The sequence below is a fragment of the Vulpes vulpes genome, chromosome 7 (assembly GCF_048418805.1).
Source record: "Vulpes vulpes isolate BD-2025 chromosome 7, VulVul3, whole genome shotgun sequence".
Taxonomy (NCBI): domain Eukaryota; kingdom Metazoa; phylum Chordata; class Mammalia; order Carnivora; family Canidae; genus Vulpes; species Vulpes vulpes.
The window spans coordinates 22,990,398-23,005,288 of record NC_132786.1 but is presented as its reverse complement, the minus strand read 5'-3'; the positions used below and the strand labels follow the sequence as shown (position 1 = coordinate 23,005,288).

General features: G+C 45.3%; 1 protein-coding gene across 7 annotated transcripts in view; it reads right to left on the bottom strand.

The window, feature by feature from the left end:
* The window catches only part of RBM33 (RNA binding motif protein 33), a 136,044-nt gene extending 125,637 nt beyond the window's left edge, over positions 1 to 10,407 (bottom strand). For 5 of the 7 annotated variants that reach the window (XM_072763242.1, XM_072763243.1, XM_072763244.1 and 2 more), the window contains exon 1: positions 9,457 to 10,407. In XM_072763242.1, coding sequence (XP_072619343.1) covers positions 9,457 to 9,499 — 43 coding nt within the window. In that variant the 5' untranslated portion in view covers positions 9,500 to 10,407. The remainder of the gene's footprint in view (positions 1 to 9,456) is intronic. The other 2 variants (XM_072763249.1, XM_072763247.1) reach the window with 2 other exon arrangements.
* Between the last annotated feature and the right edge of the window lie 4,484 nt (positions 10,408 to 14,891).

The window sequence follows — 14,891 nt, the reverse complement described above, 5'->3', positions numbered from 1 at the left end:
TTATGGGGACCTTGTCTGTAACACTGTCCTTCATTTAAAACACCTGATGCAAATGTGACCAAAGGTTAAATGCTAATTCCAGCTGTGAGATTAATAGGTTTATCATGCTATTCTTTACAGTTTATTTTACTGAATGATTTCTCCCAGCACACAGGTCAATAGGAAGTGAGAGAGACCCAGATAGTATTGCTTTATACAGGTCTAGATATCCTCTCAAGACACTTTGGCCACAATGTATGAACATGGAACAGATGCTTGAAGGGGACCACCTGTAAGAGAGAAAAGGTGTTTGTTTGGGTTTTTTTTGTTTTGTTTTGTCTTGTTTTTAATGTAGGAGCAAGCTCATCATGTGTAGATGTCTGAATGGCAAGGGAAAGTGATCCAACATGAAGGGGAAGCAAAGAGGGGAAAATGACTGGCAATGAGGTCCCAGAGGAGACCTGCTGGGAATCTCAACCCAGGTGTAAGTTTAGGCAAGCACTGGGTAAAGAAGTTTGCGGTTGAAAAGGCAAGTACAGGGCAGCCTGGGTGGCTCAGCAGTTTAGTGCTGCCTTCAGCCCAGGGCATGATTCTGGAGACCCGGGATCGAGTCCCACGTCGGGCTCCCTGCATGGAGCCTGCTTCTCCCTCTGCCTGTGTCTCTACCTCATTCTCTCTCTCATAAATAAACAGAATCTTTAAAAAAAAAAAAAAAAAAAGATTTAAAATACAAGGTGAGTACAAAGGCTTCTTTTCCTAAAGAAAGCAATCTCATCTCCTGACACCAAAAAAAGAGAAAAAAAATTTTTAAGTAATGCAGTGAGATAAGGCTACAGCAACAATGGGAAAGGAAACAACTAGAATTCCCAAGAAGACATAAGAGCAGTTCTCAATATGGGTGAACCTGTGCATGGACAAAGACCACACCTAACATGCAGGAAGCAAGAGCATATTTTCTTGCCCCCTGGAATATGGAATGTAAAAATGAAGATGGAAGAACTATGACTCGAAATCCTAGAAAATAAACTGAGACAAGACCTCGAGGCCTGTTTTTATTATTCTTCATTTCCTACAGTCATTTCCCTCCGTTCACCTTTAGAACACAGACAAATCCTTTTTGTAAAGTTGTAATTTATATCGGTCACACTGAGAAGAACCAAGAGAACAAAAGGTGTCCACCTCAGTCCAGCTGAAGCAAGAACCACACATCCCTGATCACTCAGGAGAAGATAAGCTTGGCAAGACAAGCGTGGTCCGTGCCCTCACCTACAGTCTCTCCTTGAAAGGCTAAACATCATGCTGGACAGATATTTCCGTAAGGGAGCACTTTTCCTTAGAGCAAGACTACTGGTATCTACTAGAATTTTTACGCCTTTCAATCACACCGCAACCAGAGGTTTACAACCAACCTAACTCTCTTAGCATTCTCACTATTTCCTCTTTCCCAGGAGCCTGGAACTTGACTTAGAAACAATATAGAACATTAGCCTGAACAGGGTTCTAGCCAACTGCCTAATCCAAGGGTCAACAAATAACAGTCCACAGGCCAAGCAGTCTACCACCCATTTCTGTCCAAATCTGGCTACTGCCTGTTTATGTAAGTAAGTTTATTGGAACAATATACCAATTCAATTACATACTGTTCATAGCTGCTTTCAAGCTACAGTGGCAAGACAGTAATTGCAACAGGAGCCATGTGATCTGGAAAGCTTAAAATATTTACTATTTTGCCCTCTGAGATAAAGTTTGCCAATCTTTTTCTAGTCCAAAGGTTCTCAACCTTCTTTCTTTTGCCTCAATATCATTCTCATGTATGATACGCTCATGTTCTGAATCACTAACAGTCAAAATTCCATATTTTATAGGCGAGTAAATCTAGACCATAACTTAGAAAACAATCAGAGTAATGTTCAAGACCTTTGAAAGAGAACATACTGGCCCTACAGAGTAAAACCACCAAATTGAGTAACCAAGCAATATATTTAGATAGACTTATGTTGTTTGGAAAATAATTTGTAGTCATTGTTTTAACAATCTCTCACCTGGGGCACCTGGGTGGCTCAGTTTGTTAAGCTTTGGACTCTTCATTTCAGTCATATCTCAGGGTTGTGGGATTAGGCCCCGCACATCAGGCTCACGTGCTGGATGTGGAGCCTGCTTGGGATTCTCTTTCTCTCTCCCCCTTTGCCCCCTCCCCCCAAATTAAAAATAAATAATCTCTTATACATATGGGCCCCTGAACAGGTTCTCCCCAAAATGAACTTTCTATTTTGTTTATGAAGTATAGTACACATGGACCATTAGCCTGTCTTAAACTGAATTTCTCCCTACTGTGTTTGGAAAGCAATCACAGCACAAGTCCTAATAGAAGACAGGGCTCTGCCTCCCAATATGGAAACTATAAAAGCTAGGTCCTTGATTCTCTATCATCCTGGGCAGTCTGAAAGAGGACAAGTGGTCTGAGCTCAGCCAAGTGGATATTCTCATATGACTTAGAATCAGAGGAAATGATACCCATTTCTTTTCCCAAGAATCTAGAACCTTTTTTTAAAAAGTGAAACCCCTAAACTGATGATCAGTTGCTAAATGGGTGAAATTTAGGGTGGAAAACGTCAAAGAAAAGTACAGTCCACCTACCAATCCTTCCTTTGCCTTCCACAGAACTAAGTTAACAGTGTGCTGTGATCACCATACTCGCAAAAATGGTGCAGAGGAAATGCAGGAATACACTTCCCAAAGCCTTTCTTTGTGTGGTTCTGAGTTCAACTGTGCAAGGGAAGGCAGTCACAGAGGTCTGAGTCCCAGTTATCATTACAGTTATTCTCAGGTGTCAAAGAGGCAGCAGACAAAAGACACACACACACACACACACACACACACACACACGGCACACACAAGGCTGTCAGGGACATGAGGCTGTCAGGGACGTGGAATGGTGGGTGGTGACTCCTTGAGAATGGATTCTCTAGGAGTCAAAAGTCAACATCTGCAGTGCTGCAGACCAAGAAGGCCCAGAAGCTTCCCCAGGAATCTTCAGGGTCACAGGACTCCAGGCAAAATTCCTGACAACCCTGCTGAGATTATCAGAAAGTTTTCCTGACCACTGCACCTCCACTTTTCCAAGGATTGTATAAGCCTCTAATTCCAGTATTTAAAATAGCTTCATACCTGGAATGCATAGCATTGCTTCTGTTCTGACTGAAACAGACTGATAAAACTCAAATAATCCCAGCACTACTGAAGAGCTAAAGAGGGGCTTCATTTTATACTTCAACAAGTCATCCTTTTTACCTGGGTTTTCTCCTTTAATCCAACTGCAAATCATCCCTTTACATAGGATGTAAAACCTATGTTTTACATAGGTTACCAAGACTAACCAAAGTCAGTAAACAAAACCAGATTTAAACTCAAGTCTACCAAACACCAAGTACAGCACTCTTACATTTTTACTTAGGAAGTAACTTTAGTAATATACACTCTGATTTCCTATCTAAAATATTATAGGGCAACTATGACTTCATTGATGGTTAGGTAGGAAGATTATTCAGGCAGTCGCTGAAGTGCAGGCCGCAATCTGGTGGTCTCCAACACATACTCTCTTTGAATTACATTGTCTTTTCTTAATTGACTTAGTTAACATTTTAAAGATGGAATTATATATAAATTTATGAGTTCCATTTTCTTTCAAAAAAAAAAGGAGAGAATATCAAAAGATGGAGGATAGCGGACCCACATTTAGCCAGTGCTAAAACAGCTAAAGAAGTTTGTGGTTGAAAAGGCAAGTACAAGGCTTCTTTTCCAAAAGAAAGCAATCTCGTCTCCAGACACCAGAAAAATAGAAAAAAAAATTTTAAGTAATACAGTGAGATACAGCTACAGCAACAGTGGGAACAGGAAAAAAAAAAACTAGAATTACCAAGAAAACATTAGAACAGTCTTTGGTCAAACAGCATTTGGCCAAAGAGGAACAAAATTCCTCCTACTGAAGGAGTGGCAGCCTGGAGCATCCCTGGAGCAAACACCAGCAGCTGCAGGCCTGCCCACCGCCCCAGGGCAGCCCTAAGTGGCGCACTTTCCCAACCTTAGTTAAAGAAACTTTTACTTCCCTCCACCAACTACCAAAGTATCTATCCTCCCAAAAGCATCTTAATGAACTGTAACATTATTCTTATGGTTTGTACATAATTGAAGCATCAGAAACCAATAATAAGGGTTTCAGAAGGTGTGAACAGAGGAAATGAAAGGCAGAAAAATACAAGATAATTTCCCAGAACTGAAGATACATATTTCCAGACTAAAGTGTCCACCAACTGCAAAACACAGTAAGAAGACCACCTATGCTAATGAAATTTTAGAACACTGAGAAGGAATTGTTAAATCCTTCAGGGAGAGAAAAAGGTCACATACAAATGAACCAGAATGCCATTAGACTTTTCAACAGCAGAACTGGAAGCCAGAAAAACACAGTAACACTACTAAAAATATAAGGAAAATGAACTCAAATCTAGAATTCTAGGCCCAACCAAATCATCAATCAAGTATAATAAAGAATTTGTTCAGATATGAGCTTCAAAAAATTTACCTTTAACACACTAGAAATGGTAGTGTGAACCATACATTTTGAAAATAGAAACATAAAAAAATTATTTTCCAAAAAAAATTATCAAAACTGACCTTTAGAGGGGGACCTGGCTCACTCACTCAGAAGAGCATACAACTCTTGATGTTAGGATCATGAGTTCAAGCCCCATTTGGGGTGTAGAGATTAAACAAATAATAAATACACTTAAAAAAATGGCCCAGAGGTTTTTAAAAACCTAAACAGACCAATAATGGTAAAAGAAACTGAAAAATAAAGAGCTACCTGACCCAATGGCTTTGCAGACAAGAGTTCTTCCAACATTTAATATAGAGAATTTTTTTTTTACACTGTCCCATAAAACTTCACAACTCATTCTAGGAAACCAGCATTTCATTTTTAAAAAGGATAGTACACATGCACACACAAATGCAAAAGAAGAAAACTATAAGCCGATCTTTCTTATGATCATACACAAATCCTAAAATGAAATCCAACAATACATTAAAAAGAACAAAACATGCAAAAGGTTGTGAGCCCAAGAATGCAAGGTTGGATCAGCAGCAGAATCTATCAATATAACATGTTAAGAGATTAAAGAAGGGGTCTCAGGATCCCTGGGTCGCTCAGTGGTTTGGCGTCTGCCTTTGGCCCAGGGCGTGATCCTAGCTCAAGTCCCAGGATCAAGTCCCACATCAGGCTCCCTGCATGGAGTCTGCTTCTTCCTCTGCCTGTGTCTCTACCTCTCTCTCTGTCTCTCTTGAATAAATAAATAAAATATTAAAAAATAAATAAATAAAGAAGGGGTCTCATAGATCATCCCAATAGATGCAGGAAAAGTATTTGATAAAATTAAAAGCCCAACTCAAAAAACAATTTTCTTCACTAAAAAAAACAGTAACTAGCAGAAACCTACAGTAAACACCATATTTAATGGCAAAACATTAAAAGAACACTTGTTAAAACTCAGAACAAGATAAGACAAAGATGCCTGTCATCACCCATAGTCTTCAACATCATACTGGAGAGTTTGAAAATGAAAGTCTCTGAGTCAAATAGGAGAAAAAGAAATGAGAGCTATAAATATGAGAATAAGAGACGCTGCAGGTACAACTAACTAGAACATCTAAAGTACCAAACTATTAAAAACAGATTTCAAAAACCAGCTGTATGTAATTCCACTGTATTTTTTAAAAGCTTTTCTCTAGTAAATCAATAACAAAAGAGAGAATGTAGTAAGATAAAAAACCACACCATCCACTATGACAAATACAAAATATCTAAGAATAAAAAGTAACAAATGTGAAAGAACTATATAAAGAAGTTTTACTGGGGCACCTGAGTGGCTCAGTTGGGTAGGTGTCCGGCTCTTGATTTCAGCTCAAGTCATGGTCTCAGGGTCAGGAGATGGAGCCCCACATAGGACTCCTTCTGGCTTCCCTCTCCCCCTTACCGCACCCCCACATGAGCACTCTCTCTCTGAAATAAATCTTTAAAAAAAATTCTTTTTTACTAATATAAGTTTCACAGGGTAGGGATCTATGTACCCCAGCCCCCTAGACCAGTGCCCAACACAGAATAAGTTACTCAACAAACATTTGGTAGATTACTTACTGACAAAAAAGAAAAGCTTCACAGAGACACTTCGTTACTAGATGAAAGAAAACATATTTTAAAAATATCAACCACTCTCAAATTATGTAAATAAACTCAATGCAATCTCAAATAAAAATTCCAGTAGAATTCTTTGTAGAACGTGGTTAATGATTCTGAAATACATTTTTTTTTTAATGCACAGGGCTAATCAAGAAATTTCTGAAAAAGAACATGCCGTCATATATACATAACATATGCCCATACATACCCACATATATATGCACACACACTACAAAACAGTAATTCTAAAAAACTCTTAATGGAAATATACTACAAAGACAGAAAAGACAGAGAATTCAATATATCATATTAGAACTGTTTTAAGTCCCAAATGCACACGACACCCAAAGTAAAATTCTATATGGAATAAAAGCAAATTATAAAAAGCACTGAAGCATAAAATGTTAAAAGCATAGACAAACTCTTGGCACAGAGACACCATTACAAAAAGAAAAAAAAAATACTTAAAAAAATAAAGGACATATTTCACAAAGTAAAAATTTTGAACTTCCATATACTAAAGTTTAAAATAAAGCTATGTACAGGACAAGCATATTTTTTAAAAGGATTAATAATCCTGATGCAGTATACAAAGAATGAGAAATAATGAAAGAGATCAACTGCCCAATAAAAAAAAAAGGGAAATGATATAAACATGCAATTCACAGAAAAATAATATATGAAAATATGCCTAACTTCTCTGGAGATAAGGAAAATACAACAGTAAGGCTATTTTTCTGTCCAAAGATGAAGAAAAATTTTAAAAAATATTCTTAGGGTATGGAAAACGGGGTTCTCCGACACTGAGGAGGATTTAGTGGTACCAACTTGTTTTTAAGGACAACCTGTAACAGCTATCAGTATTTGAAATATGTATAACTTGAAACACATTAGTTCCACTTCCAAAGGCATCTGTTCTCCAGAAACATCTGCATAAGCACACTATGTTGTGTCTATAGGCGTTTAACACAGTATTTTTCACAGTAGTGAAAAAGTAGGAATAACTGAAATGCCCATCAATAGAAAAAAGGTTAAATGATCAATAGTGGATCCATAAAACTCTTACCTACTGACATGGAAGATTCCCAGGACCTTTTTTTTTTCTTTTTCTTTTATTTGCTTATTTGAATTTTATTATTTGAACAAGAGTGGGTGCACACAACCGTGTGCCCCTGACACAAGGGGAGAGGCAGAGGGAGAGGAGGAAGCAGACTCCCCAGTGAGCAGGGAGGGAGCCCGATGTGGGGCTCAATCCCAGGACCCTGAGATCATGACCTGACCCAAAGGCAGATGCTTCACCATGTAAGCAAGCCACCCAGGTGCCCTCTCTATCCCCAGGACCTATTTTTAAGTGAATAAAAGCAAACTACAGATTTACATGATTCTGTTTACACCATAAAAGACCACAAAAGCTAAAAATCCTCAACTTACATATGCACAGAAAATGATACAGGAAGATCCATAGGAAAACATTTCATACTTTAATTCACTCATTTGTCAAATTATTTGTTGAATATATACAATTTACCAAGAACTTGGAATAAGAGGCAGGTAAAACAGCCAGCACTCCTGTCCTCAGGGGGCTTAGACTAGGGGAAAGGGAGATTTTTTTTTTTTTTAAGAAATAAAATAAAATTACCAACTAGGATCCATGTTCTGAAAAAAAGGAGCCTACCACAGAACAGAAGGGAGGCTCCCCAGCAGGAAGTGGACATACCTTAGATAAGAAGGCCTCCCAGGAGCCTGAGGCCTGGCTACTGAGCACAAAATGAGAGCGGGAGCAGTGTGCCTACCGGTGAAGTCCTAGAAGCCAGGTCATACAGAACTCCCACACCTTGTGAGGACTCTGGCTTTAGTCTAGAGCAAGGGGAAACCAGGTGCCTGGGATGAAATGGAAGGAAAAACTGCAAACATCAAGCATAAAGCCTGCATGGGGCCCTAAAATAGCAATTACCAAACTTTCTAGACTCAAAAGTATCGAGAACACTGACATTTACTATCTTACAAATTACAAACTAGTAACTTGAAAGAACATGCCAAGACACATGTCTTCATACATGACACAGCTTCTGAAACCCCACTGAGCACGGTGTGCACTTTAGCACCCAGCAATCCTCTGGCTGCTCTTAGAGAATGAACAGAACACGTGCTGCTGACCCCCAGAAAGTAACCAAGGAAGGTGCACCTGCATCTCCAAATCCTAGCCAGGCAACCTCACTGACCCCCCAAAAAGTAACCAAGGGAGGTGCACCTGCATCTCCAAATCCTGACTGGGGAGCCTCACTGGCCCCCAGAAAGTAACCAAGGGAGGTGCAGCTGCATCTCCAAATCCTAACCGAGGAGCCTCACTGGCCCCCAGAAAGTAACCAAGGGAGGTGCACCTGCATCTCCAAATCCTAACCGAGGAGCCTCACTGACCCCCAGAGAGTAACCAAGGGAGGTGCACGTGCATCTCCAAATCCTGACTGGGGAGCCTCACGTCTGACAAGCAGAAATCAGCTGTCGGGCAGAGGCGGTGCGCACAAAACCACAGGCCCGTAGGGACACTTGTGAGCGCAAACCCCGTGGTTTCTTCACTCCGCCAAACGTTTTCCTACTCCCAGCAAAGTTCTAAGCAGGATCACTGCAACGCGCTGCTACGAAGATCTCGGGAGCGGACACCTGGACGCTGCTTGCATGACGCGTGCCCAAAGCTTTCGTCCAGACACTTGACGGCCTAAGGTTCCTCAGACCAACACCTTCGAATCATCGTCAGTCACTTTCAAGGATTCTTCCATTTTTAAGGTCTTTAAAACACACTCCATCAACAAAGCGTGAGCTCCCCCGGAGACTTTGCCCGGAACGCGTCCGGCGCCCGAGCCGGTGCTCAGGCTGCCCCGCCGGCCCGGCCCGGCCCCTGCTGACCAAGCGCCGGGGGACGTTGGTCGGACCAGCGAGGCGCTCACGCACGGCGCACCCCGGCCGGGGTTCTCCGCACGGACCCGGGCTCCTGAGCGCCGCACAGCGGGGCCCGCCCACCCCGCCCGCCGCGGCCCGGCCCGGCCGACAGCCCAGCGGAGCGGCCCGGAGCCTCCTCCCGCGGCAAGCCCCGCGCCCCGCACGCCCGCAGCCGGCCTCGCGTCCCCCGCCGCCGCCGCCTCGCCGAGGGGCCCATGGCTGCCGCCCGCAGGCTCCCGGGCCCCAGGCCGACGCGGCCCGAGGTGGCCCCGGCCCGTCCCCCCAGCGCGGGGCGGCTCACGTACCTCCAGCGCCGGCTCCTCCGCCCGCTCCCAGGGCGGCCGCCATGGTGCTCGCGGGCCCGGCCTTCGGGCGCGCCCCGCCAAGCCAGCCGGTGGGCCGCCGGCCGGCCGGGGCCCGGGGACGCGCGGTGGGGGACGGGGGGCGGCGCGCCGGGACCGGGACAGGGCGAGGAGGCCGGCAGTCGCGGCCACTCCGTCCCGGCTCCTCCGCAGGAAGAAAACAACAGACTATCGCAACATGGCCGCCGGCCCGCCCGCCGCCGCGGTGCACGCCGGGATGATGGCGACCGGCAGGGCGGGCGCGAGCCGCCTCCGCGGCACGGCGGCTCCGGGCCGCCTCGAGGGACGCAGGGCGAGCGCGGAGGGGGAGCAGGCGGGTGGCCGCGGCGGTCGGCTCCTGCAGCCGCAGGGCTAGCGGCGGCGGCGGCGGCGGCGGCTGCCGGCCGTAGTCCGGTCCCGGGTTCTGTCGTACGGCGTTTTGCAGCAGTTGGCGCCGCGCTTTCCGGCCGGCGGCCCGCGGAGCGGTGGGCGGGGCGTGCTCGGTGAGGCGGGGCCGCGTCGGAGGCCCGCGGCAGGTGCTTCGCGGACGCGCGGGTCCCGGGGCCCGGGGCCCGGGAGGTCGGCGGGGGTCGGCGCTCCTGAACCTGAGCGGTTGGGACACGAGGTGGTAGTAAGTGCGGTGAGGGAGAGGGCGCGGGGCTGAGGCAGCCCTGTGTGCTTGTTGGCAGCGGACTGCACACCTGGACTTTGACGGCGGGGCGGAGGGGGCGGGGCTGGCCGGGCGGTCGGTGGGAGGAGGCGGAGCCGACGCTCGGGGCCGTCCGAGGACCTCCCGGCGCGTGCGGCCGCGAGCCCCGGGAAGACCAAGGGGCTCGGGAAGCGGTCGGCTGCAGAGGGGCACCGGGGCCAGTGCATCCAGGACTTCGGGCCATTTCCCCGAAGCTGTAGGGAGCACGAGGAGGTTCTAACAGCAGAAGCTCCGTTATAAAGTTCCGTCGTTTAGGAAACCGGCCGTGACAGCAGAAGAGCGCATGGGCACCGTGGGGAGATAAGACACCTGTTGGGAAGCCTCCGTCTCAGTCCACACAGGAGGAGGAGGAGGCTTCCTGGACGGGGGGACAGAGGGGCGTGTGACAACGCCTTAGCGGTGGCCGACACGAACTATAAGATCTCTAGAACTTTTGCAGACGTTTGAGGTTTTTCACAATAAAATGTTTGGGAAAAAAATAGGTTTCCTGGTTTAATAACTGATGTAGGTAATTCTCATCTGAAATTTTTTTAAAAAACCATTTTGAAAGTTATTTTGGGGATGCCTGGGTGGCTCAGCGGTTGGGTGTCTGCCTTTGGCCCAGGGCGTGATCCTGGAGACCCCGGATCGAGTCACGCGTCGGGCTCCCTGCATGGAGCCTGCTTCTCCCTCTGCCTGTGTCTCTGCCTCTCTCTCTCTCTCTGTGATTATCATGAATAAATAAATAAAATCTTTAAAAAAAAAAAAAAAAGGGTGAGGAGTATGCCCTTGTCTGCAGCCCAGGGTAAGGAGGGCCTCCACCCGTGAGGGCAGTGCAACAGGAGAGTCCCAGCCTGGGCAGGATACCAGGACATCACCGCGGGGTGTGGGCTCAGAACGAGGTGGGAACAGCCTCAGGGTGAACTGGGATGTCAGCACAGCAGCACTGTGAGAGTGCTTCCATGCAGGTGGAAGGTGGGGCACGGGGGATCAGAACTGGGTGTTAGAGGGGTTGGAGCCCAGAAGCCATCTGCAAGGGCAGCAGAGCTGCAACAGGGACAGCCTGCTGCCTGGAAGCAGGAAACCGTCCACACTGTAATGACTGTTACTGGGACCTTGTGCATAAATGAACAGGGTCTGAGGACAAGAGGAAAGGAAGGTAACAAAGTTAACTTCTTATTGATGACTGTAAGTGATAAGTAGGAAGAAAATCCTTGTTGGAAATACATACTAAGGTAGTTGAGGGTGATGCAGTGTTAACCTAGAGACTTGTTCTCAAATGGTTCAGAGAAAAGGGTTTGAAGTCACCATATGTTCAACTTTTCTATAAGTTTTGTATTGCTTTGAAATAAAAAAATAATTGGAAAAGGACAAAAGAGAACAGTCTTTAAAAATGTAATTGTTGAATTGTGATGGTATCACAGGTGTGTGCACATGTCCAAACTCATCCAGTTGTATACATTGAATATGTGCAAGTTTTTGTGTATCAATCATACCTCCATGAAAGGATAACAAAAGTAACTGTTGAAGTAAACAGATGAGACCCAGTTGAGGACAGGCAGGAAAGGATTGTCCAGAATGGACCACAGAGAGGAAAGGCATGGAACAGCATGAGTGAGGTGTTTAGCAACTGGGAGGGCTGAATGAGACGGTCAGACTACAGGTCTCGGGCGGGGAGGTGGGGTGCAGAGGACAAAGACAGTAAAAGAGAGTCAGTATTTGAAAAGAGGACTCCTGAGAGTTTTCAAGAACCAATGAAAGATATCAGTCCACAAACACAGGAAACATGATGAGCATCCAGTAAGAAAAATTAAGAGAAATCTACACCTAACTACATGTGGTGCAGCTAAGAAATATATCCCAAAAAGAGAAGATCTTAAAAGAAACAATAAATAAAATCATTAAAAAAAAAAAAAAAGGCAACAAAAAAGAAACTGCCTCGTCTGGTCATGCCAGCGCAGCTGAGGCAGGCTTTCCGCATTGGAACATGAAAACTGGACAGATGTCAGATGTCCAGAAGTCCAGATGTCAGATGTCAATTGTTTTCTTTCTTCTTTCTTTCTTTCTTTCTTTCTTTCTTTCTTTCTTTCTTTCATTCTTTCTCTTTCTTTCTTTCTTCTCTTTCTTTCTTTCTTTCTTCTTTTTTTTCTCTTTCTTTCTTCCTTTCCTTTCCTTTCCTTTCCTTTCTTTCTGACACAGAGAGAGAGGCAGAGGGAGAAGCAGGCTCCTCAGGAAGCCTGATTTGGGACTCAATTCCAGAACTCCAGGATCACGCCCTGAGCTGAAGGCAGACACTCAACCTCTGAGCCACCCAGGGATCCCAGACAGACTGTTTTCTGACATTTGACAACACGCAGTACTGGACCGCAGTCACCCAGAGAGAGGAAACCAGCAAAGTGGGCATTACCATCCAGCTTTCTGGCGGGAAGCACTTTCTGGACCGTAGGAGAGGGGGGAAACACAAGTAAAACACAGTGGTCGTGATGATTTGAGAGATTGGAGTTTGGAGGGGCTAATGTGGGGCATTTGTGGGTCTCAGTGCCGGACATGATGGAGCTATGTTGAGAAGCTTCAGAAATCTGCATGAGGTCACCTCAAATGTGTTGCTGCAGGTGAAACCCCATGAGGACAGGACAGGAACTAGAAGAGTCAGCTGTAAATGGAACCATTCCCAGAGCTCACACCACTGTCCCCATGACCTCCAGGAGCCAGTCTTCAGAGCTCCTGAGTTATGTGTCCACTTTGGGTATGGCTACGCCTCCAGTCCCTAGGCCAGCATTTCCCAAAGCACCATCCATTTTAGAAATTTGCTTTAAAATCATTTTGGGGGGACACCTGGGTGGCTCAGTCATTTGGGTGTCTGCCTTCAGCTCAGGTCATGATCTCAGGGTCCTGGGATTGAGTCCTCAGGTTCCAGGCTCGGGGGGGGGGGGGGTGGAGTCTGCTTTTCCCTCTCCCTCTGCTGCTCCCCCTGCTTGTGCTCTCACATGTGCTGTCTCTGTCTCTCTCTCTCATAAGTGAATAAAAATATTTACATAAATAAAATCATGTTTTGTGCCAGTTTTACCAAGTTTTGATTTCTGGAAGTTGGGTCAGGAAATGCTCACCAAAATATAAACCACATCCAGAGATGTTTCAGGTTGGGAAATGTTAGGTTATTCGACCTAACTTTGTTTCACTGCTCCTCTCATGGAACTCTACAGTGAATTCAAATTTTACAGTTGAAGACCTAGGTGTTTCCTTAACTTTACAATTTCAAGCTCAGGAATCTGGGCGGGGGTGGGGGTGGTGAGGTCTTTAGGAAGCTTTCTGCTCTGCAGCAACTTCAGAGTGATGTCTCATGGTGCAAGTGGAGTTGATGAATGTGAGGGAAGGAGGCTCACCAGACACAGATGTCCACTACTCGGCATGTTCCTAGACTTGAGTCTGTAGCTGGGTGTGCACCTGGCTTGCTGTGGCACGAAGAGAAAGTGCACAGCTGAGTCACTGGCACAGTGCCTTAGATTACAGACTGCTTCAGGCCAAGGCAGAGATGCTGATGAAGCCATACCTTGCATTGAAATAGCCCCATTTCCCCGGGGAACTCAGAAACCTCACTCATCCCCTACACCACCTATGGTAAGGCAATAAAATAGTCTCACCTTAGAGGTGAGAGCTAGCTGGCCGAGATCACAAAAGGAGTTCACGATGCCGCCCTCTGTGAGAGCCCACCCTCCATACCCTTCAGGGTGTCCGTGGAGTAGGGCCTTGCCTGTCCCAGGACCTCAGCACAACGGGACAAACCCTTCTTCCCTCCCTGCACCTGCACATCTACCCACTTGATCCCCACACACACTTGGACCTGAACCCTCACAGTTTTCACAGGCACACTCGGACACACACTCAGTCATCTGCAGTGGGATACTTTCGAGGGGTTCATTACTGTGACTTACTTATTCACCCAATTCCTCTCAGTTATTATTTTCTGTAATAATTCTTTTGATGGTGCTTCTTTTTCTTAACCTGTTTTTCTCTCAATATTAAGAACGTTTTCTTTACAAAGATATTAGAAGGATATCATCCTAATGTGTGCTAAGAGTAAAATATGCTATATAAATTAGATGGTTTTAGATGTAAAGATGTTAAATAATGCATTTGGTACTGACAAGTGGAATAAGCACCGAGATATCAAATATACACCTGAGCAATATACAATGGAATGACGTGCAAAACCTGAGGTCCCGAGCCTCATTGCTTTCAGTTGCATCTAAGTGTAAGGTGGTAACTGATAAATTGATTACAGAGCAACAATAAGTCTCATTCTCATTTCTAGCATAAGAGTGGAGGCCCACATCAGAGACAACCCCGCTTCTTAAGTACAAGTGTGCTAAGGAAACCGTGAGCACCGCAAGATGTTTATTTTGCTAATAGTGACTTATCGTGTGATATGTGAGGTCCCTGGTTATTTTGGTAAGATACGTTTGCAGTCGTGTTTCAGAAGTATGTTAACCTAATCCAGTCGAGAAATGGGCAGAAGACATGAACAGACATTTCTCCAAAGAAGACATACAAATGGCCAACAGACACATAGAACAATGCTCCACATCACTCAGCTTCAGGGAAATGCATATCAAAACCACATTGAGACACCACCTCACACATGTCAGAATGGCAAAAATTAACAGGTCAGGAAATGACAGTTGTTGACGAGGATGCGAAAGAAAGGGGAACA